Genomic DNA, 25,116 nt, shown 5'->3' with positions numbered 1-25,116 from the left:
CAATTCCCCATCGTAAGTACACATTGATGGCCCAAGACACGAAACGAGCGGTTTGTGTGAGAAAACGAACAGTATTTATATCGTTTTTACCTCTTGTACACAGCCACGTCCAAGTGATCTGAGAGTGCGGGCGGATATAGATATATACAATAGAAGTCGCCTTGGCTACGGTTTTGTTCCAATGAACTGCCGTAGCCAAGGCGACTTCTATTGTGCATGCTCTTTGAGGTGGTGACCATCGACCTGCATTATATGACTGACAGACAAGAACGGTTTGACCTAAAAATATCAAAATTAAAACTACTGTGGAAAAAAAGACACCTACATCTTGGATGCCCTTGAGGTAAGCTAAAACATACCAAAATTTAATTTCAAAGTGAACTATCCCTTTAAGTCGTTTTTTAGAATATTCACAGATAATCGTCCTCTCCATTAAGCTGTTAACCACTATGGCCGGATCATTGAGTCAGTGAGTCCAACTCAAGAACCAGATCAGTTTGTTTCATAAATGCGATTGCATAATTCATAAAATGATTTCAAATCATGACCGTGATGTGAACTGTATCAAATGATTCATTGAAAATATCTGACTCAGAACAACAATTTGGTCACAAATCTGATATCACTGCTTCTCTCATGAAATCTCAATGAAGTGCCAAGATAACAAACAAGTGCAGATAACAAGATTTTCAGTGAAAAACAACTTAGAGTCTGTGTGAACCGGAAGTTGCAAATGACTTTTCTCCAGTGTTGTGACGTATTTCCAAGTGAAACGTAATATTGAACAGAGGGCAGGGTTTCACTTTAGCGCTCCTCCTCTCCTCATGTTTCGCTCATAGCAGACTGACGGTTGGAGGGGAGTGGTTAAGCGTTTTCAACCCAAGCCGTCAAACTTCACATCATCAGAAAAGGAACGCAATTCCAGACCGGAAGTAACTTTTCAGATTTTGATTAAAGATTACCACGGCAAACAATTTTTTTCTGTGTATTAATTGTTCTCCACAAGACTAGTAATGTGCACTAACAAAGTAAAAAGGGTCAATTTTGATTTCATGTCGACTTTAAACGTCAGTCTGTTTGAAGTCATGTGGACTAATTTTATGGGGCCTTTTTTTTTTTTTTTTATCATTTTTGAGCCTTCAGCCCTAATACACATTCACTTATTTTATATTGAAATGAATTATCAGGATATTCATCAAAAAGTCATCTTTTGTGTTCCACGGAAGAAATAAAGTTGACTAAACAATGACATTTTAGGGTTTAATTTCCCCACAGGGATCTGTACCTCTGCCTATCTCAGCACCTCTTCAAGGGTGTTTGTCTTGGTGAGCGTATGAGAGGTTCACTGTGTTTTCCGGCACACACACACATACACACACACACATTAGGCGTGTTTATGTTGGTCTATGAGACGAAACTCTGTTCATGTGCAAAAAGTGTCTCCAGACCCCTCCCATTTTGTTTCCCTTGGCACAAACCCTCTCCCTTCCCTACTCTGTATCTCTATCTCTCTCTCTCACACACACTCATCCTGTTTCTGTGTTCTCTAACAAGAGGGACTGTCCTTAATTACCCTTGTTGTACAGTGAAACGTATGGGTAGCAGTAGCTTTTCTCAAAATCTTCCTCTTAATCATTGCACAGATAACCTTCTGCACCCTCAAACTAAAAGTGGATATTTTTGGAGCCAGCAATGTTCAATGAGTCAAATTTATTTTTTCTAATTAGTCACTGCATATTGAGTAATGATGAACATTATAAAATAACATAAAACAATCTGGTCAGTTGATTAATGGTTGTGGTTGAAGCTGTTGGTTAAACTAACTTTTTATAAATCAATCATTTTGTCTCTGTATGAATTACTGAGTGAATCATTTAAAATAATAACGTGTCAAAGATTCCATAACTTTGTCTTGGCATCTGTGAAGAGGCCAAAAGCTTCTGAATCATTGATTCGTTTCAGATGACTGCACAGACAGGGACACCATGGTTGAATAATCAGCAGTTGCAGAGGTTGATCGATAGCAGCCGTCATGGAAAGCTGTGTGTGTGGACATGACAGCCAGGTCTAGACACAAGAGGAATGAACGGTGAAGAGACAGATATCATAGTACAGCATCAAAGGACATGCAGAATTGGGTATACAGTTGGAGTATAAGAAGATCAGTAGTAGTAGTAGTGCCAATAATAATTTTACATAGACTTTTTAATTAGAAGCCGCATATATATAAAAAATATTGTGTATGTATGAAATTTCATTCTGTCGTTAAGTTTGTCAAGATAGTGAAAGAGCCGTTTTTGAAGTGTGTGCATGTGCGCAAGTGCTCAAGATCCCCGGGAGAATATTAGAAAGGATCTGCAATTAAATCAAAAATCTGATAATAAAGCAAAACAAAATAGTGATTATATATTGTTGAATGACGGATGTGTGACAGTTACTACAGTTCTGGGAAATAGTTATAGTAAATTTAGTTCATTTCTAAATTGTTAATTTCTCCAAAAACACCTCGGACTGTGGTAGTTAAGCAATGAGTAATGTTGTTTGGTTGTGCTGTATGTGTTGGATTTGCTAATAAGAACCAACTGCTTATTAGCCATTTGTTTGGGAATCAAACTAAATTGGTTGAGCTGTATGTTATTGATTCACTACAGAACAAGTGACTCTACTGAACTGATTCTTTTTGGTGAATCAAAGTGAATCAATTCTTGTAAATTGAACTAAACTGGTCGTGCTGTAGTTTCTGTTGCGGTGTTGCCGTCCTTCTGAATAAGTAAATGAGGGAACTCTGTTAGAATTTGTACAGTATACATTGACGGAAGAATGCACATGCGAGAATAGCTAACGGAACCAAATGTCATTTATATCACCTGATCTCAATCATGGTTTTGACGTGGAATCATGTCCAATAAACATACCAGTGTGCATTTCTGTGTTTTTTGTTGGTGTTTATTGGTTACGTAGTAGTAGTGGTGGTCCGTTGTGTCGTGTAATCCTGAAATGTAAATTTTCTTAGTTTTGGTGGTGGTAGCGGTAGTATTTGTTCTGGGCATTGTGCTAATTGACACTTTGGTCTCGGGTACTATTTGATGACTTTTATTTTAATCTCAATATCCAACAAATCCATCATCCCAATGATTGACATCTACCATTACACACACTCAGACTGCACTAATTTATTAATCCACTCTCATCACTGTACCATTCTGTTTGTTTAGCGTCCTGTTTGAATGTATGTGTGATTGTGTATTCATTGTGTGTGTTGTGTATGCAGTGTAGCTTTAATGAGAATCAGAACAATGCAATCAGATGTGTATGCCTTACCAGCCATAATTATGAGGAATATGCACAGCAGTGTGGATGATAGGTCTGCTCCCTCTCTCTCTCTTTTGCCAGCGCTCTCTGTGCTGACAGATGGTTGTGTCAGTCATAATGGGACAAATCCGATCGCTACCGAATGAAAGGCGTCCCTCCAGCAGAGAGAGAGAGAGGGAGAGAGGGAGAGAGGGAGAGAGACAGTCGATGTGTCTGTATTGATGTGTTTACTCAGGGTGAAATTGGCATCCATTAGAGGGAGGATTGTGTGTGCGTGTGTGTCAGTGAGAATACAGGCTCTAAAATGAAGGCTGCATTAATTCATATTCTGTTACACATGCACAGACATTCTTCCTTTACGTCACGTGTTCACACTGTCTCTTTTTCAAACACAGACACATATACGCATGGCAGGGTGGACTGCGCAGACAGCTTGGCGATGCCGGGGAAGGTGTGTCTCCAGAGTTCCATTGTTCTAGATGGAGAGGAATCTATGTGGGAAAACCTCCTAGATAAAAAGGGGGTGGGGGATGAAGGAAGAGAAAGGAGGAAAGGGTGCTTTTGTAGGAAGTGGACTAGCAGTGTCCACAAGCCAGCTTCTTGGGAAGGGCGTGAGGTGTAGTGTTTATTTATTCCTGTATCGTATCTAAATGGATACAATGTAGGGAGCTGTCAATAATGTTTTTTCTATATGATATGTACAAGGCAATATTCTGTAATGTTTTTTCCAATGGCTTTTACAAGTCTAAGAAAGAGCTTTAAAATGGATAATGGTGTCAAAATCAACATAAAATAGAGAGAATGCAGAAGTTCTGCACAAAAAATACTGCACATTCTTCTGCAGCTGGAATGTTACAGTAAATTATTCATCCCGTCAAGAATCTGTTTCTTAGGAGGTCTCTCTTTATTCATCTCTCTCTCTTTCTCAATCTTCTATAAGGTTAAAAGTAGCATGGATCACACAGGATTTCTTGCTGCACTGGGACTAAAATCCACTACACTCATTCCAGCTACCCAACCCAACTCTCTCTCTCTTTCTATGCCTTTTTGTCCCTCTATTGTGGTAGTCCACTAGTCTCTTAAACAATAAAGTGGTTTTCATTCAAAAAATTCAAAAAATGTGTTGCTCTCATGAACTGAAACAGCTATTACTGCGTTTTCTGGTTTATTTTGTAAGACCAGAATGAACACTCTTTATTTGAGCTTACCAGCATTCTATTTTTAGTTTTATTCAATGCTTTGCTTTGATAATAGGAATTTCTTGGAGGCCACACTCCTAAAAAAAATATTCTGACTCTGACTTTTATATTATGTGATTTGCGAGTTTGCAAACATCTTCATTCTGAATGTGAATGAGCTGCTTTTGATTGGTGGCTCTTTAGTCTTAATCTGCTAAGAGGCCTCTCCAGAGGGCATTGGAATTGGGAGGATGGGGTAAGAGAGAAGGCGTTCAGGCGTTTGACCCACGCACTAATGGAAACGGTCTGCTGAATGATCCCACTTCTGGCACCATAGGACAACAGCTGGGCCCTTGGAAGGCTCAGACCCAAAAAAGCCAATTTTGGAAACAGGCATTCATACTGGTAATGTTTGAAAGATAGACCCCTGAGATCCCTACAGACCATTTGTGGGCAGTAACAGACCAGTCGGCTCATAGTAACATTAATTAAGTTGTTGCCAAAAAACCTAAATATATACTTGAGAAATATGAGCGAATGTCCAGATTTAGACTGTTAGTATATGTTGTCACATACCATCAGCCGATGTTACACAATTCTGGTTGATTGGCAATCCTTTGTTTATTTAGATTTTTTTATTATGACGTTCATCATTCTGTTCTCTTTGAAGCAACTTGCAGTGATAATAAGCCTGTGTCTTTCTGTTTCTCCACAGCTGCCAGGATCCCTGAAGAGGAAATTGACTGGGGCCGTCGAGAGTTCTGCATCGCTAAACGGGGTCTCTGACACGTCTATGACCCAGGGAGGTGGCAAACGACTATGTCTGGAGGATGTCACCCTGGCAATGGGCCCCAGCTACCCTCAGCCCCCGTTCCCCTCTGGGATGGGCAACCAGGGGGGTGTTCTGGAAGCTAACCGACTGAACAGTAACAACAACAATTTGGGCTCTCCGTATTCGGTACCCCCGAACACTAGTCCTGGATCAACTCCGGGGACTGGGGGAGGCTCAGGGGGCTTCAACCCAAATGGGAGTTCTGCCACACCTTCAGTGGAACAGGAACTGCAGGAGATTTTAGATGAACTTACAAAGAATCCTGATCCCTCTTTACCAGAGCTTGACATTGACAAGATCTTAGGAAAAGAAAGTGATGACCAGGCAAGTAGTGCTGGAGGTTTTGTCCACCCGGAAGGTAACGGCACCCCTAAACGATCCCCACAGAGACAGTCGCACCTGGAGGCCCACCTCACTCAATCCCCTGGTTTCTCTCAAGCTGGTTCCCCTCAAGTGGGTCCAAGTCCTGCTGGGGCACCATATACGCTACCACACCCTTCCAAACCAGTTCCGTCTCCACTCTCAGCATCACCCCTATCGTCGTCCTCCTCACAAGGGCAAAATCAAGCACGATCACCCATGCTTTCTGCCGCCCTGTCAAGCCGTGCTGGGTCCAACTGGCATGAGGTGTCCCGGGCCCAACAGCTTCAGCAGATGGCGTCAAATAGTAAGCACCATTCTAACAACAGTGCTGGTCCCCCACCTACACAGTCGGGGTTGTCTGGATTGGGCCAGCAGAGTACTTCCTGGGCTGGTCCCTCTCCACCCTACCGACCAGGGGATAAACTGCCTAACTCATCACCTCATCAGCAGCCCTTCAGCCCAGCAGGTAATATTCAGAGCCCCCAGAGCTCTCTAATCTCTAGCATGGCTCCAGCCCCATCCAACGGACCTTCACCACCCTACAGGCCAGAAAAGCTTGCCAGCCCAGCAATTGCTCAGCCCCCTTTTAGCCCGCAGAACAGCCTTCTGTCTGGAAATGCCCCACCAGGAGTTTCAGGCACTGCAATCCAAGGTTCTCAGGCAAGTTATCTTACTGGCGTGGCCCCAACATCAAACAACACTCGACCATCACCTCCTTACAGACCAGATAAACATCCGAGCCCAGCTGGGCAATGTCAACCAGGAACACAACCTCCCACACAAGGACATCTTTTCAACTCACAAAATAATCAAGCACCTGCAATGTCTAGTCAGCTGTTCAAGGCCATCACATCCAACCAGCCACCACCCAGTAGCCTCAAGCTCCTCATGCAGGCGCAGGGCAAACCCTCACAACTGCAACTAAACAAGACCTCCACAGCTGGTATGGGTACAGAACCGTACTCCTTCAATAACACCAAGCCATTACGACATTTTGACCCCGATCCCTCTGTGGGCAAACTGGGTCCTCTAGCTGTGGGAGGATACCGCAATGCTAGCATGCAGCCCACAACGCCCACATCGGCCACAGGACATGGACATCTTCTGCCACAGCGCATGCAAAGGGGGATGCCGACTGGTGGTATCGTGCCTCACTGCAGAGATGTGAGTACCATCACTTGCTTGTTAAACTGATGTGTGGAATGTCATATATTTCAAAACATATTTCGCAAATAATATCAGACAGGTTGTATTAAAGTCAACTCTCAGTATGAGCTTTAGGAGTTTTGTAACCTTGAGGATTAGTGTTTTCCCAATGTGTAACTTGAGGTGTTTTTAAAAATTGGGGGAAAAACATTGAATAAAGAACAGTCTCTGGAAGTTTATACAAGTTTCAATATAGTGTATAGGTGGGGCAGGTACATTTTTCACTGTTAAAATATCTTCTCTTTCTATCCCAGGTTAATGTACAGAAACAAATGAAATTAAGCTGTTCTTGAGTTGACCATCCAAACTGTAACCTTTTAGCTCTTAGATGATTTCAAAACATTACTATTTTTGTACGAGTTATCCACCATGTCATTTTCTGGCTGTTGTGTGAGTTTAGGGCAAAACTACGGGAGCAGACAGGAGCAAGGGTGTAAAGAGACTATTTTTGCGCCTCTAACAGTGCAGAACTGACACACTTTACCTTTAAGTGCAGGCAATAGATGACTTCAGTAGTTGTTATTTTCACAGACTGCAATGTGTCTAAAATTTTCAACAGATGATTTAGTGCATTGAAAAAGAGACACAAGTTGTTTTAGTCAGGGCTTCTGGAATTACATTATTAAAAATCCCAAGATATAAGATGTACAGGGGGATGTACAGTCCTGTGTTTTTCCATTAGCTTGTGGAGCTTTGGGTATGCTCACTTTATAGACTGTTTCTAAAAGGTGGAGTGGAGTGGGCACCCTGTGGTGTGTGCCATGGGAAGGGAGGGGAGTGGGTGTTCCAACTCTGATGTGTGTATAAGGGGGCAGTTAGGAAGCCCCAAAGGTTAATTGAATGGACAGCTGAACATAGAGTGAAGGAATGTGAGTCTTTGTATACGAGTAGCATTCATGCTAAGAGGCTGAACATGCTCAGCCCATCTTTGTTAATTAGGATAGGGCTGAAATTACTGTTTTTATACTTGTCCTGTTAGTGTTTGATGTCTGATGATTTAAGTTTTTGTATTTTGGTGGAAAGAAAGAGAAGAAAAAGAGGCACACTTTAAGTTTTGTTTTGTGCTAACTGAGAGAAAACTATTTGTTTGCTCTGAAGTGAGAGTTTGTGTGAGTTTGTTTACGCAGTGAAGAGAAAAGACTTTGGGGCTGTGTGTGTGTGTGTGTGTGTGTGTGTGTGTGTGTGTGTGTGTGTGTGTGTGTGTGTGTGTGTGTGTGTGTGTGTGTGTGTGTGTGTGTGTGTGTTTGTGTATCCACGCTAAAGAGAAAACTATAGAGTTTCAAAGTACCGCTGTGCATTCTGTCTCCCTGCGTGGCGGTCTGTTTGAAGACAGAGTCCCCCTCTTTGAGCCCAGCAGTCCTCTTTCATCACACCAATAAAAGATAATGAATTTTAGAGGAGAGGGAGATTTGAGGAAGAAAGAGAAAAGGGGGCCAGTTTCTTTAGTGTCTTGGCATGCATGGTTGCAAACTAAAGAGGGACTCAAACCTTCTATCCCCCAAACTGACTAGCTCTTTCTCTCTCTCTCTCTCTCTCTCTCTCTCTCTCTCTCTCTCTCTCTCTCTCTCTCTCTCTCTCTCACACACACACAGGTTGGGTTTTTATGTTTTATGGGGACATTCTATAGACATTATGATTTTTAAACTGTACAAACTGTGCATTATATCCCCTAAACCTACCTTTCACAAAAAACTTTCAGCAAAAAACATCACTTATATAATTTCTAAGCTGTTTTCCTCATGGGGACCCAAAAATGTCCCAAAAGTTCAAGGATTTTATATATTGCCGTCTTTGTGGCGACATTTTGTCCCCATAACGTAGGGTTTACCAGGACCACACACACACTCAGTTTGATTCAATTTAACTACTCAACTCAGTCTTTTTTGTTTATTAGATTAGATTTGTGTACATATTTGAGTCATTTTTAATAGTGGGCATTCTGAATTAAATGTTGTATAGTTTGCTTTTATAATTTATTTAATTTCATTTATTTATATAACTGTAACATTTGAGACAGGCAAAGAAGCAGGCTGTGAAGCGGATCCACGTGCAGGTTAGATTTATTAAAGTGCGAACACAAAGTAACTGGTGAAAACAAATGAAAACACGGAACAGGAGGAAACACACTAAACCAGGGACTGTCCATTCAACGAGTGAAACAAAGGGCTATATAACACAGGCAGACAAGCTTAACACGATAACAAGGGGGCGTGGCTAATAAGAAACACCTGGGGAGACTGATCAACATTAAACGTAACAAGGAACTGCAAAACATGGAGCAAAACAGGAAATAACATAAAAGTCCAGGAACACACAAGACAGGAGAACACAAGTTGGAACCATAACAATAACAAATATTCAATGATTTGTTTATTTAGCTTATTTTATGTGGGTGTATATATTGATATGATGTAATAAACGAGTTATATAAGATAAGAAATGCTTAATAGGAAAGTGTTGGGTAATGGTTTGGTTTGGTAAAACTTTGTGACGCTTCTTATTATGAACTGAACACGTACCTCTATTTCCTTTAGGAGCACAAACAAGTAGAAAACAAAAGTTTGATTATTATCAAGACCCATGATTCACAAGAACCCAACAGCAACACAGGTATTTTCCCAGCAGGAGTAGCTTATAGTCATTGACTCAAGTGGGGATTCCCTCCTCCTACGGAACATCTCTCTCTCTCTCTCTCTCTCTCTCTCTCTCCTCTCTCTCATGCTTACAGTTTGTGGAGGAAGTCTGTTTGCCTGTGTGTTCAAAAGCAGAAGTGAGAGTGTCTTTTTTATCTTTGTAACCTCGCTGACACTCCTCAATTAGAGAAAGTAAGAAAGAAACTTCAGAGCGATTCGTTTATTGTAAAAAGCCAAGAAATAATAATTGTAAACCAGGAAGAAGCGATAGAGAGAGTGGAGAGTGGCAGGGGCGGTTAAATATCGAGAAATTACATATCTGTGTGAGATTACAGAACAAACACATTTTCTCCTCATCTTAACGTCTGTTTGTAGTCAGTTCCAGTTATCTAGACGTGGAAAAAAACTTTTATCCCTCTCTCTACTTGCCTATTTGACATCAGTGACAAATTCTTTGTTTCAGTCTATCTCTTTGTGTTTCTTTTCTCCCCCCCTTTTTGCTCTCCTCTGTGACTTGGTGTGACAGATTGGATAACCCTAGAGGTGTGTGTGTGTGTGTGTGTGTGTGTGTGTGTGTGTGTGTGTGTGTGTGTGTGTGTGTGTGTGTGTGTGTGTGTGTGTGTGTGTGTGTGTGTGTGTGTGTGTGTGTGTGTGTGTGTGTGTGTGTGTGTGTGTGTGTGCGCGCGCGTGTGTGTGTGTCTGTGTGTGTCTGTGTGTTGTCATGTCATCGGCCTCTCTGGGTGTTTAAGTGCTTTCTGGAGAAAGCCAGGTGTAGCTTTGAGCTGAATGGTTCATATGACTTGAGACTTTTGATGCCATTTCCCTAGTGCCAGATTGATGTTGAAGTGACTCAGTAAATCTGAGGTCAGAAGGAGGCGCGGTGGAGACGTGGTTTTCTGAAGAGTTGAATTGATGAGGGTTCAGTTAGGAACTGTGCTGTCTACACTGTTACTGTATCAACTTTGATGTATCCTAAAAGTCCTTAGGAGAAATTAAAAATAGAAACAAATGAGGTAGTTGTTGACACTCAGATTATTTGGTTTTTGAAGAATTGAATGTTGAATGTTGAGACTTTTGTTTATGAAAAGTTCATGTTGAGACTGTTGATTGCGGACTTTGGTATCTGACCACAAATAAGTACTTTTACATGTGCATAATGGCACTACAGCGGGGTTTTGCATACTTAAGCTAAAGTGTTTATCTCTCTGTGTAAGTACATGGCGTAATGCATAATTAAAGTTTGTAAGAATAAATATACATCTTTCAGAGCAAGCGCACAGCACTGAAGTCAGTTGTGGTCTGATTAACGTGTAAACATGCTGCAAAGCAGTGGTACAATTGTGTTATCTAGGTCTGTTAGTTCGACAAGTCTTTAGTTAGTTCGTAAAAAACAGGCTGGTATGATTTTAGTCGGACTAGAGTGTTTGTATGTCAAATTGCTATTTTATTCTGACCAAAACTTTTAAAGTGCATTTAAATGCACGTATTGTTGATATGAAAGAATGCCTTGCAAAAACAAGCATTTGCTCTCCATTTTAATCTCATTGTTATGTGAGAAACAATTGAGAAGATGAGTGCATGGGGCGGTTTTTAAGGGTTATGTTAGGACTGGGTATTGATTGTACCCACTTTATAGCATGAATTCATGAACATAGACAGCTTCTCTTCCACCATTACAACAGTCAGTTATTCAATTAATTAATTTATTTGATCTCAACTTTATTTCAATTAGCGAAAATGAATTTTAATATTTTTAGTTTCAGTAAACAATAACAACACTGCTCGCCACTCAGCCCTGTTGGTATGTATGAATCGCTGTCTTCCCTCTCTTGTTTGTCTGTGTGTTCATGTCCTTCCTTCAAGGCTGAAGTGGTGGTGGTGGGGGGGTGAGGGGGTTGGCTACGTACACAGGAGAGAATATTTCATGCCAGTACCACACACACACACACACACACACACACACACATCCACAGCGATCTTCCCAGCAGGGTGTGGAGAGTCTAACCTTGTTTTGCGCCTCTCTTCTGCTTGGGCACGTTCACTGATTTTAACCATTTTTAAAAGCTCTAAGTGGGTCAGCTGTACATAAATGTGTCTGAGAGAAATACGAGACAGATAGACAAAGGGAGAACAGGTCACTGCTGCCACAAGAACACATTTGCCCACATTTGATCAATAGGAGTTTGTGCCATGCTTGTGTTTGTGTTTGTTCTTAGGTAGTTTACATTTAAATACTTTTAGAAAGTTGATGTGTCATTCGGTGTGATGTAATAGTCCATGTAAAACTACGATTCGTGAACTAATGACTCTTCTGAACCAATTCTTATAAATGAGCTGTCAAAAAGATTAATGGAAATTCTCCCTCTCCCACACTAAACCCTGAGTATTTTTGGTTTTTTACTCTGATTCGAAATGAACCAGGAAATATTTCTGTGTTAGGTAGTTTCATACACTTTAGAGTTTTGGTGTATAAATGAATGATTATATTTTATTATAAACAATAGTGTTCTAAAGGAAAAGTGAAATTATTTACTAAAACATTAGGCCTGTTGGTTATTGTTTAACAATAAGGTGGTAATAAGATATAATGACATTTGTTTCGAGTTATATATAAATGGTACAAAAACACAATCAGGATGACTAGAGTGACAACATCAAATTGGAGCTAATTTATACTAAATACAACTAGAAAGCCACCCTATAGTTAATATAACTTAAATCATTGTAGTATATACCAAAGCATTACCTCATCATCATAGTACTCAGTAGTGACTGTTGTTAAAAGCTAAAGTAAGAAAATGTGTTCTGTCTGAAGCAAGTCATTTGGCTCTTAAAAGTTTAATATTTGGATCTAATGGATCACGTTTTATTTTATTTTATATTTTATTTTAGTCTAGTCTCCTGATGCATCAACTACCATAACCGTTATGTCTTACAGCCCAGCCCTTACTGAAGAGTTCATATTAAGGACACAAATGATATCTTGATTTATTGTAATGAAACTGACAAGGAGGTCTTAGACTAAATGCCTCCTTTAATTTTATTCAGTGTGTGCAAGAAAGAAGCCTTGTTGTGTCAGCTTCTGTGCTTTGTGCCCAGAGGAGACAGAAAAGAGAGACAGAGATAGAGAGGACATTCAGCAATCCAAGCCCTCATCAGTATTTTATTAAGAGAACGAAAGGGTTTTGCAGCCGAGACCTGCTTTTTCCACACATACAAATGCATATTCCTGCTCTTCATACTCACATTTCCAGCTGCCAGAATCTACAGACGTACACTCAGTCAATGTCAAATACATTTACCTATCCTCTCTGATTCTGTTTTGTGTGTGTGTGTGTGTGTGTGTGTGTGTGTGTGTGTGTGTGTGTGTGTGTGTGTGTGTGTGTGTGTGTGTGTGTGTGTGTGTGTGTGTGTGTGTGTGTGTGTGTGTGTGTGTGTGTGTGTGTGTGTGTTCGTGTAATGTTGCTGTTTTAGCAAGAACAGCAACGATTAAATCCATCTGCACCAAATGCTCACTCTCTGTCTGTTCAAAGGCAGCTCATGTTTAATTCTCTCATTTTTTCAACTTACTGTGGAGGGAGGGGGGGGGTGCTAGAGAGAGAGAGAGAGAGAGAGAGAGGAGATTGTCAGCATAGAGACACTGAGAGAGTCTGACTCCAGACAGGAGAATGAGGCAGACATACAGAAAAAGCATAGTGAGTGAGCGTCGCTGGGAAAGAGAGAGTATGCGAGTTTAGTGGTGAGGGAAGAACAGAGAGAGAAAGAAGGAGGGAGAGAGAAAGTGGAGGCGGAAAGGGAGAGACAGACAGGAGGCAGACAGAGTGAGACAGACTTGGCGACTGAATTCTGGGAGCTGCTCTACACACACACTAACACACACACACACACACGCTCTAAAAGTATCTAAATAATATACACACTCTCTAAATAAATCCACCTACACAAGAACTCTGATTGTTTAATATCAATGGACTAGCTCAGATTTATTCAGGACTGAGGCAAAAACAGCGTCTCTGTTCTTGTTAGTCATTTTCTTCCGTTTAGGATGTGTTCAGTTACAGTATGAAGGTTTGTCAAAGCAAATTACGTTTATCTTAAAGAAAGCCAGCATAAGCACACTTTTCAAGCATTTAGTAAATTAAGTCTTAAATGTAAAGACAATAGACACATACTGTATACTATCTGGTGGTCAGTCTGTGCTAGGATTAAAAGCCAAAAGGAGAGCATGTAATGTATGGTAGCCTTTTTCTACCACATATGATCATCAATTATGACATAAAAAGATGAAATTATGAGATACTAAGTCATAATTCTGAGATAAAAAGTCATAATTATGACATACATAATTGACATAATTGTCGAAATTAAGATAAAAATCATAATTGACAAGCCAAAATTGACCAGAAAATGACCTTTTTTGTCTTTTTACTTAATTTAGAATTTTTAGTGTCATACTTTTAACTTTTTATTCCTTAATTGGTATGTGTATGTTATAATCTAATTTTTTTTTGAAATTATAATTGCAACTTTTTTTGTATTATAATTATGACTTTTCATATCATGATTTACCAAAGCAAAAAAAAATTCTTACAGTATGTGGTGGAAATGGGCTTCCATAGTAACTAATGCAATGCCATTCACTAAAAAGATTAGTTTAGGTGCCCTTTCTTGCAAGTTACATCGTTGTGCCAGTAGGTGGCGACGACAAGTGTCTGTTTGAGTGCTTTTAGCCAGTGAAACATTTTCTCATTGACCCAAGTCAATCATTGTTCACTACCGAAAACAAGTATTATTATCCTTTGTATCATTTGCGTTGCAAACCTACTAGGAGTCATCTCCTCATTCATGAATGAGATGCTTCATTCAGCCCCGATTCGAGTCTGTAAATTCACATTTAAAAAAATGACTCGTTCAGTGAAGGGTGTGTTCATTCAGTAGTTCCAACCAATGAAATGCTTGTTCAAATCCCATGCTCAAATGCTATTGACTTGTGTTGTAGTCAGTCTTTGAACACAGGAAAAGCCAAGCAGTCGACTCGAGTGCTTCAAACGGGAAAGACCGTTTTACTCTGTATCGTTATACTGTAAATTCCTGTTTAGTCTATAATTCCGGGCTGAAGTTGCTACACTGCTTTCTTTGTATGTTTAGCATCAGTTTATACAAACTAGGCTACATGACCAGCCGCGTGTGTGATGACTTTTAGATTTGGTTAGACACTGTGTTTGTGTTAAAGCGGGTTATATAAATGTCAGATTGAGTCTAACGCGGCCTTGTGTTGACAGTGATGAAGCCATGTGTTGACAGTGATGACTGGCTGTTTGACAGCGCTAGTGTATCTGCTTGCCAGATATGGTACATTTACGTATAGCCTAGATGGTGATTTTTGTTTGTTCATATCTCCGTTATGTCAAACCTATGTAACTTTAATAGTGACCATGCTAGCTCTGTTTCATGTCAGTGCCTCTGTATGTGATGGTACAAATGTGTATTTGTATCTTGAAAGACAAAACAGCATTCAGAAATGCATTTAACTAGAGATTATTTGATATATCTATAATTGGAACAGGACAGAACTTGATTTGACCCATTGGGATTTGCTTGGATCATTAAAAGTTAAGCTTTGATATTGTAAACTACCAGCTGGTGGCAACGTTTGCAGAAAAGAAACCTCGTTTTAGAGGCATTGAAAGTACATTTTGAGTAGCAAAGCCTTTAGTTTATGTCTGTTCTTTATTTCCATGTTCAAATATTTTTTATTATAGATGGATGTTGAAGGATCATGAGTCCATATTTAAATAGACTGACATCCTCATCCTCAGAAATCATTAACAAAACCACACAAGCTAACAGAAAATATGACCCAGACAACGTTAAATACTAAATAAAAGGATATGCTTTGTTTAGTGAATTATTGTCTGCTGAGAGCATGAAAATCAAAAGTTTAGAGTGCCATCAAAATTCTAGAGACATTTAGAAACCAAACACTCAAAACTATGAAGACAAGCCTATTGTGTGTCTAATCTGAATATATTACGACAAATTATCCATTTGTAGTTAAGATTAATACCATTTAATGTTGGATTTCAGGACATTTTTGTTTACTTATGCGCAATTTTGGGTCTGTGTTGGGTCACCACTTCTGTGTTCGAATATAAAATCTGAGCCTGAAGCCAAAGCAGTTGAGAAGCAGTGATCTAGACAGCAGCTCTTGCTGTGGTGGATGCTGATTCAGTCTTTTCTCCTCTCAGCGCCTTCCTGCTCCTGTTTGGGTGTTTCTCTCTCTCTCTCTCTTTCTCTTCTACCATTCATTCTGTCTGACATGCAGTCATTTGTTGTTGTCTTTTCCTCGCCCTCTTCCAGACACCCTGTGGAGAGAGTGATGAAGGAGAATACAGGAGAATACAGAAGAGGGAGAAAATGACGAGGAGGGAGAGGGGAAAAAAAGAGAGTGATGGCGTAAAACTAGCGTTGAGCGTTTGAGCCTTTGTTCTACTTTTATGTTAAGCAGGAATGAAAAATGCTGCGGTGCGGTTAGAGAATTACCAGATCTGAGTCTGATTTGTGCATTTAAATGTGTGCTGTAGCTTTAATAAGGACATGTTGTCTTGAGCAGGTTAAAGATATCAGTCAAGTTGAAGTGTGTCACTGTTTCCACATAATTGATTCTCTCGCTCTCTCTTTTTTTCTCTCGTCCTCTTCTCTCAGCCTTCCCCATCCATCTCATCTGCCCCAGTAATGCACTCCCAGCTATAAATATATTATTATAAGCGTGTAGAATACAACAATCACAAAGCATCTATAAAATTGAGAACATTTACTGGTGGTAGTACGAAACAAATGTTTGAGTGGCTAATATCAGCGCATCATATCATGGTGGAGCATTGTGTATGTCAACGTATATCCTTCTTTTAGATCGAAAAAGCAATTTCAGGCTATTTTGGAAGTAGCTGGGAATTTAAAATAGTTTTTTCAACCATGCAAAAGAGTAAAAAGCAATGAAATGTCATGGAAATTTCTGTAGTGAAGATGCATTCTGTAGTTGCGCTCTGCTCTAAATATTTAATCAGCTAGATATTAGTCTAGAGTAAAACGTGTAATGTCTGAACATTACAAACCATTGCTTTGAGTAATTCTTTTGAACGAATCAGTCAAAGTGGTTCACAATTTGATTATGATGATTCATTAACAAATGTATCTAAATTAAAATGATTTTTTTTTTTTTCATATCTTCTAACCACAGATAACTGAAAAGGTCGTTGTAAATCCACTGGTCATTAACATAAGCAGACTGTCCACGTCTAAAAGATTTGCATAGCTGATTTATTGCATCTTTTCAAACAATCCAACCTATCAACACCCACATTATATACAAACATCCTCACAACTAGAATTTATTCTAACATGCATATTGTTGAGCACAAAGTGAATTCTTTCAGATTGTGCCATGCTTAAGGTTCTGTCATAACACTGGTTTATTTTGTGAAATCTTCTCGATTCATGCCACAAACTGTAGACACACCCAATCCTTTACTCCCATTGGCTGAGGAACACACTGAGGGGTGTGGCTAGGGTCAACTAAGCTAACAAGTCGACCACTTGTAGACATTACGCCCACATATGTGTTTGTTCCTGTCTGTGTTACGTGTGTGTTTGTTTATATGATTTATGAGGACACATTTGTATAATGACATGGGTATTACACTGGTGTTACCACTGGTGTGTGTGTGTGTGTGTGTGTGTGTGTGTGAGAGAGAGAGAGAGAGACCGAGAGAGAATATCAGTAGTTAGATTGACGTTACTTAACAACCTCTCTCGGCTTGACCTATGTAAAAGAAATATTCATTATACAGTATGTAAAAAAAAAAAAAAAAAAAAAAGAAGCTGTGTAGTTGTAGATACTTAGACTTTCTTAAAGATACACCAACCAGCAATAGATTATTTTAAATAGTTAGTTTATACACTACCATTCAAAAGTTTGGACTCTGTCATATTTTTTTTATGTTTTTGAAAGAAGTCTCTAGGCTGCATTTATTTGATCAAAATACAGTAATAACAGCAATATTGTGAAATATTATTACAATTTAAAATAACTTTTTCAATTTTAATTTAATAAGCCATCACTCCAGTCTTCAGTGTCACATTATCCTTCAGAAATCATTCTAATATGCAGATTTGCTGCTCAAAAAAACATTTCTGATTATTATCAATATTGAAAACAGTTGTTCAGTTGTTTTTGTGGAAACCATGATACTTTTATTTTCAGTATTCTTATATAGAAAGTTAAAAGCAACAGCATTTCTATGAAATAACGTTTTGTAACATTACGAAAGGAATTTTTATCAATTTAATTCATCCTTGCTATATTAATTACTAATTAATAAATTAACTACTGACTCCAAACTTTTAAATGGTAGTATATGTCTATTTTTTTCTAAAACTGGTAGTTTATGAAAATGGTGGATGAATCTACATTTCAAATATTACAGTGTAACACTAACATTTTGCAATAACATACTTTACAGAATAATTTATACAAGATTAAAACCCGGATTAAAGTTGGCAGTCCAGCAAATGTTCCGAAAGTGAATCCGTCTCCTACATTCTATCCCTTTTTATTCCCTCCCTACAGGGGATCATCACACACGTTCTTCATTCCTGTCGCACTCTTGCAGAGGAACATATGGGCGAGAATGTGGCATGCATAATTAAACAGATCCACCAATAACATGTTGACACCGATTTGTTTAAAAAAATTCTAATTCTGCCTCATTTATTTTTTCCAGCATGATTTGTTCACATAACTTTAAGAATCGCTCATCGAGAGTTTCCCTTGAATCATTAAATTGTTGTACATGAGTCAAGTACTCTGTATAATGCCTTTTAAATTGCACATGAGATACTTGGCTGTGTTTCGGCTCTTAATACAAGTAGCTAATGACGGAGTAAGAGGTTGAATAAAGAAGCGTCGTTCAAGTTTCCTTCTTTAAAAAGCAATAAATAAACGTAATGCTATGCCACTGTGGCCCCTTAGCGTGTGATTGGTGTTTGCGTGTTTGACATCTGTCAGTTTTAATAGTGGCGGCTCCTCCACTCATCCCATGGGGCTTTATCTTCCACTCAGCACACAAATCTCCCAATCAATTTACCAAATGAAACCGGGTGTGCAGTGCTTAAAAGAACAGTCCATGCTTACTGAGCATGAGAGTGAGAGAGAGAGAGAGAATATTGTTTATGTGACCTGTTCCCCGGCATTAACCTAATTCATTCATCCAGGATTAGGATGCTTTATTAAAGGAACAACGGAGGGTAAAAGAGAGTGAAAACAAGAGAAGAGGCTCAAGATTCTGTCTTATTCTAAAACAGAATAAGAGATTGAGAGTGAGTTGAAAAGAGGTGGGCAGATCGATCTTGAAACATCTGTATATCTGAGGTTGATTCTGCATTAAAAATGTGTTTTAACACTAACCTACTCTTTATTAAGTAAGAACGTTAATGTATATTATAAGCTTTAAAGTGAAAAAATGAACTTGGCAAGAAATGCTTCATTTTATACATCAATAAAAACCAAGCTAAATATTACATTTTTCTTAGGTTATTAGGTTTTTGCAGCATTTACAATAGCAACTCTACTCTATAGAATTTGTTAAAGGATTGATATTTAATGTTAAAGTTTCTGTTTTATTGTTAAACAACTGATTACTCGTTTTTTCCTCAGAAATTACACAAAGATGTAAATGTATCAGTTATCACTATTGATACTGATATCTGATTGATCAAAAATATTGTACTATTATACTAACGTAACCACTATTACTGTATAGTTTTTGATGTTTTGATTGTTTAGTGGATTTAGGGTCGGTTCACACAGAGTGCATTTTACCATTCCACCGTGTTACTTTTCCATTGATTTCACACACGCTAGATGGACGTGTTTGACCTTTTCGCTCACGTCTCACATCTTTTGCAGCCTCTCAAACATGACACTGCATTCTAAAAATGCGGCGCACAAGTTAAAAGAAGTTCAACTTTAAAAAAAATGCATTTGCGTTTTATCCCCATTCCACTACGTTTCCAAAGCAAAAGCTCATTCTGTGTGAATGGCCCCTTAAAGGATCTCCACATTTTTCCGGGTGACTCCTCCCCTTCCTGATCAAACTGAAGCTCTGGTTGTCATAAGAGGAAAAAGGAGTAGAAAGAGCAGCCACATAAAAACACGTTTTATATATAGAAGGAAAGTGCTCAAGGACATGTTGTGTGTGTGTCTTTTTTGCACATGTTATCAGTGGATTTAAATTGCTAAGCTTGCACAAGGAAAGCCAAGAATCGGTGGATCCCAAGGTCTCTCTCCAATAAGGATGACAGAATACCTTGAACTGGCTGCAGGCGTCATGAAACACACACACCTCACATATTATTATTATTATTATTATTATTATGATTACACATATCTTTGAAATACTTGATTCTGAACGATCAATCTTAGCATGCTAGTGTCAGTTTCCATGTAATGATAAACTGGTATTGTATATTTGACAGGTTCTTCAAAGTAATAATGTGTTTATTATTGTCATACAGTACCATTCAAAAGTTTCGGGTCAGTAAGATTTTTTTAAAGATTGTTATAAAGAAATTTATACTTTTATATAGGATTCATTATGATTCATTAAATTGACATTCAAAAGTGACAGTAAAGCATGTTACAAAATGTTTATTTTTATCCTGAATTCTGAATAAAAATAAAAGTATCATGATTTCCACAAACAAATTTGCAGAACATTTTCAACACTGATAATAATAAGAAATGTTAGTTAAGTACCAAATCAGAATATTAGAAGGATCTGAAGGATCATGTGACACTGAAGACTGGAGTAATGATGTTGAAAATTCAACTTTACCATTACAGGAATAAAATACACTTTAAAATATATTCAAAGTGAAAACAGTTATTTTAAGTAATCTTTTTTTTTTTTTAAGATAAATGCAGCCTTGGTGAATTTCGTTATCTTTTTTATTCATGAAAAGATAAAGTAAACAGTCCTGACCACCCTGGCAGGGTTTGTACAATGTTTCATGAGGTTTTAGCCAAGATACAGGGTTTATGGTTCAGCTTTATGCCAAATCAACTCAAAGATTTAAATTACTTTCTACAGAATTTCTTGCATGCGTGTTTCACCATTCTGTTCAGAAATGGAAACCAAAGCTTAAGTACATTACAAAAACATTTGTGTGCTTAGAGGAAGATAAAGCCCTACAGAATGAGTGTTATTTTAGGGCGACAACCTGTCATGGTAGCTTTGTGGAGTGTCTTAGAGGCTAATAAGCTACGATTACAGGTTTAGAAAGAGTGTCTGAGGTGTTTATAAAGTGTTTGTAAGGGATTGCCTGTTTCATGTAGCTTTTACCACTCTGATTTAGACAAGGTTGAGTGGTCTAAGCAGCTGATCTATCCTGACAGCAGTAATCCCCCCACGATCCCTCTCAGACTGTGTGTGTGTGTGTATGTGTGCTAGCATAACAGCGGAATGGAGCAGATTGAATAGGGATGGAGTGAGAGAGAGTTAAATTATAAAAGAGTCTCATAATGACCGGGGTATGAAGGAAGTGTGTGTGTCTGCGTGAATAACCTCTAGGGAAGGTGTTATTCTGGTGCTCAGAGAGAAGTAGCACTGCCTGATATTCATCCCTCTTTGCACACACACACGCACACACTTGTGATCTACAGGAAGGAAGTTCTGGTGTGCTGTTGACTGTTCTTGCAAAGTGAAAGCCAGAGGAGAGGCAGCATGTTCGCTGAGATCTCTCAGACCACTGTGATATTGCAAACAACTCTCTTTCGGCCTCTAAACTGGGGATGAAACTCAGCTAAGTTCACTAATAAATGCACATACGCTGTTTGATGTGCTGCTGAAGAAGTGCTTGTTTAAAACATGTTTTTGTGCTTCAGTGCTTTTTAAACTAAAATGTGGATATTTAGCATTATCATGTGTATCCCAGAGGATACGGACTGAACCTGCTGGAAAGTTTTGTTGCTTAATATTGTGTATTTTTTTATGTGGGGAAGGCTCATAGGGAGATTGCATCCTCACATATCTGTTTTACAGAGCGAATTAACAACTGTTCCCAATTATTTTCTTGCTTTTTGCAGATATAGCCAGCAGTTCATATGAGTTAACAGCTGAAGAAATATACAAAATAAAGTGTTAAAGGGTTAGCTCACCCAAAAATCTGTCGTTCCTGCAAAGCACAAAAGAAGATATTTTGAACAATGCTGGTAGCAGTTTTGGTTACCATTGAGTTTCATTGTAGATTCTCAGAAATGATGGGCAAAATGTGTACCTTTAGTGGGATAAGCTGTTGTACCCCAAAATGTAAAATTTTTACACGCTTTTTTCCTGAGAGTGTATGGGCAAAAAATAAATTTCACAAAATATCTTCTTTTATGTTCCACAGAAGAAAGAAAGGCATTCAGGTTTAGAACGACGTGAGGGTGTGTAAATGATGACCGAATATACATTCTTTGATTTTGAGTAACATTTTACAAGCAAGGTTTCGATTGTTAACATTAATTACAAACAACCTTCTAAAGCATTTATTAATCTTAGTTAATGTTAATTTCAACGTTTATTAATACATTATTAAAATCAATAGTATTTGATTGAGATAAAATGAACTAACAATGAACAACAAACTAATAATAAAGAATAACAATTACTGTAGAGCTGTGTGTGCTCATTGTTACTTAATAATAGTCAATGCATCAGATAATGTTCCCTAATGGGACCTTATTGTAAAGCGATACTGATCATTAAAGAAAATCTGAAAATCAGAAAGGTTTTTCTGACAGTTATTTTTAGTGGTAGTGCATAATTAGCTCAGTATAATACAATAGAAGTCAATGAAAGTCTAAACTATGATATAAAAACTAACGTGTGTGTGTGTGTTTTAATTGAAGAAAATGTCTTCAAATAGGTGAGGGATAATGGTACATTGTAGCAACACACACTGCTCTTCATTTCTTTGTTTCCAATAATCTCTCCCTCATTATTAGATATGAGCCGGCAGACCTGTGTGTGCTTGGTATTCTGCACCGCACTCATACATATACACCTGCAAGGTATCGGGATCTCAGGAGAACTACATGGGAATCAAACTTTCTCTCCCCCTGTAAACAGTTCACATCGGAAACAAAGCCCTACTGTCTGTGTAGTCAAACAGACACTGTGTTTGCCCAGTAGATGAGAAACGCAAAGGCAGAACATGTGAGCAGATCAAAAAAGAAGAAATGCCAGAGGTCTGTCCCCCATCAGGGACTGTAAGACATCAGGGCAGCGAGCAGACAGATACGGGAGCCTGTGTTTTTCATGGAGCAGAGAAAGTGGAAGACACTTTGTAAATGCATCATGTGAACAAGTAGTCAACCACTGTTACATTTTCAACTCACTTACCGATAACTAGAGAGGTGGGTGACCTGCTTTCTGGTGTAATGCAGATACACTATTCCTGTAGCTCAAAAGTAGAGATTCAGTATGGAGGAATGGTCTCTGATCTCTTGTCAGGGGGCAAATAATTGTTCCCAATTTGTTTAGGAGAAAAACATTTATTTCATAATGTGATTTTCCCCTCACTTTCAATTCTTTTACTTAAATACAAGGTTAGATTTTTGCATTTAAAAAAAAAAAAAAGGATAAACAATGCAGATTTATTTTTACAGCCATTTTTTATCATATTTACCAAGGGGGCAAATAATTCTGACCAGCACTGTATATCATGGTTTATATCACAACTCTTTTCAACAAATCCTTCTTGAGCAAATCAGCATATTAGAATGATTTCTGAAGGATCATGCATGTGACACTGAAGACTGGAGTGAAAATTCAGCTTTGCCATCTCAGGAATAAATTTCATTTGAAAATATATTCAAATAGAAAATATTCCTAATATGTATGTTTTACTGTATTAATGCAACATAAAATGCAGTCTTGGTGAGCATAAAGACTTTAAAAACATTAAAAAAATCTTACCAAACACAAACTTTTGAACAGTAGTGTTAGCAGACAGACGTTAGTTAGAGAGTTGATGTTTAGATGTCTGTGCTTGTGGTGGCAAAATACAATTTACATTGTGTGAGACGATCCTCAACAGTCTGGACTCTCATTATTGACTTGTCCCACTGACGACCACTGTACAATTCACAAGCAACCGCAAAGCAAAGATATTAGCAATAGTTCAACACAGACACGAATGAAGCTTAACCACAAACGCCTATTACGTTGATAAGTATAAACACACTGAGCAAAAAGATGAGCTCTTAACATCACTGCACAACAAATAACAGCAACATCAATAACAGCATAAATCATCAAAATACAAAAGCCTATAATCTATGTTCTGCAATGCATGCTGTAGCTCACAAATCACAAAAAAAATTATATATATAGACTATACTGCACATTTTTCATTAAATTGTACTAACCTCTATTATCTTTTAATTTTTTTTATTAATTTACTTATAATTCTATTTAAATATTTGTAAATGCAATAATTATTAAACGTATCTAAATGTAATAATTTATTACTTTAATTAAAAAATATTTTAAAAGAATTTCATATAAAATATATGATTGGTTATAGTATAATAATATGCACAAAAAAGAATTACATATATATATATATATATATATATATATATATTAATAAGTAGTTAAATAAGTTATTTCTTTGAATTGTCTGTATTTTTGTAATGTTGAATTAAATTGTTCTAACCTCTATCATTTGTTTTATATATTAATTTAAATTATATTTAAATATTTGTCATTAAATGAACGAACTTAGTGTAGTATTTTAAAATGTTTAAATTGAATCTTAAATAAATGAATTAATATAGATAAGACATTTGAAAATATGCATTATCCATTGAGCAAATACATAAGTTGGCCAACCAATATAACAATTTAAAAATTATTTGATTATGATTGATGTCAATAATTAGAATAACTGTCTATTGTTAACATTATTATTCAGCGTTCAGTAAGAGATTTAAACAGTGTAAGTGCTAACATGCTAACAGTGTAAGACACAATAACAGTAAAATGGCTTAATAAAACAGTCAGATGCAGTTGAAGGCCGACCGCGTTGTCTTTGTGTTGTAGTGTATCGGCTAAGCAGAGCCCGTCCCGAGTGACCTTGCCCTGAGGTGGAATGGAGGGAGGAGGGTGGACAGAAGTGGGGTTGGGTGGGGGTGTACACAGATGGTGGAGAATATGGTTCCAGGGTATTTCGGAGGGGCCTAGCTTGGACAAACGCAAATAAATAAGCCTCTTCACCCAGCACAGAGAAAGAGAGCCGCATTGTTATAGAACTGCTGAGATGGATCTTTGAAGACAGCCAAGGTAAAGTAAAGCAATTCAAGAATTTACTAAGTAATAATTAGAACGGTCCGCCAGGGCCAAAGGTGTGGAGAGCTGTGCAGACGATATCGGATGGGAAGGTTTTGACGTAGCCCCATGCGGTTCTGTGGTTCTGCGTTCTGCAAGGTTGAGGACACAGAGCCCAGCTGCGGCAGGAATGAATGCTGAATAAATTAAGCATCCTG

The 25,116-nt window shown here is 38.2% G+C and overlaps 1 protein-coding gene and 1 long non-coding RNA gene across 3 annotated transcripts in view; one reads left to right on the top strand and one right to left on the bottom strand.

Annotated features, from left to right (window-relative positions):
* The window catches only part of LOC309489300 (uncharacterized protein), a 71,207-nt gene that overhangs the window by 36,772 nt on the left and 9,319 nt on the right, over positions 1-25,116 (top strand). Inside the window, exons 1-2 of one of the 2 annotated variants that reach the window (XM_082157973.1) lie at positions 395-3,763; positions 5,206-6,849. In XM_082157973.1, the coding sequence (XP_082014099.1) occupies positions 3,617-3,763; positions 5,206-6,849 (1,791 nt within the window). In that variant the 5' untranslated portion in view covers positions 395-3,616. Of the gene's footprint in view, positions 1-394; positions 3,764-5,205; positions 6,850-25,116 lie in introns of those variants that run through there. The other variant, XM_082157974.1, reaches the window with a different exon arrangement.
* On the bottom strand, positions 15,452-23,181 carry LOC309489309. The gene is made up of 2 exons (XR_014202382.1): positions 19,325-23,181; positions 15,452-19,282 (listed from the first exon to the last, which is right to left on the bottom strand). It is a non-coding gene; the product is annotated as an uncharacterized lncRNA (long non-coding RNA).

Source organism: Leuciscus leuciscus (assembly GCF_965113295.1).
Source record: "Leuciscus leuciscus genome assembly, chromosome: 2".
Classification (NCBI taxonomy): Eukaryota; Metazoa; Chordata; class Actinopteri; order Cypriniformes; family Leuciscidae; genus Leuciscus; species Leuciscus leuciscus.
Note: the sequence above shows the minus strand (reverse complement) of the source record. Positions and strands in the feature narration are given on the sequence as shown.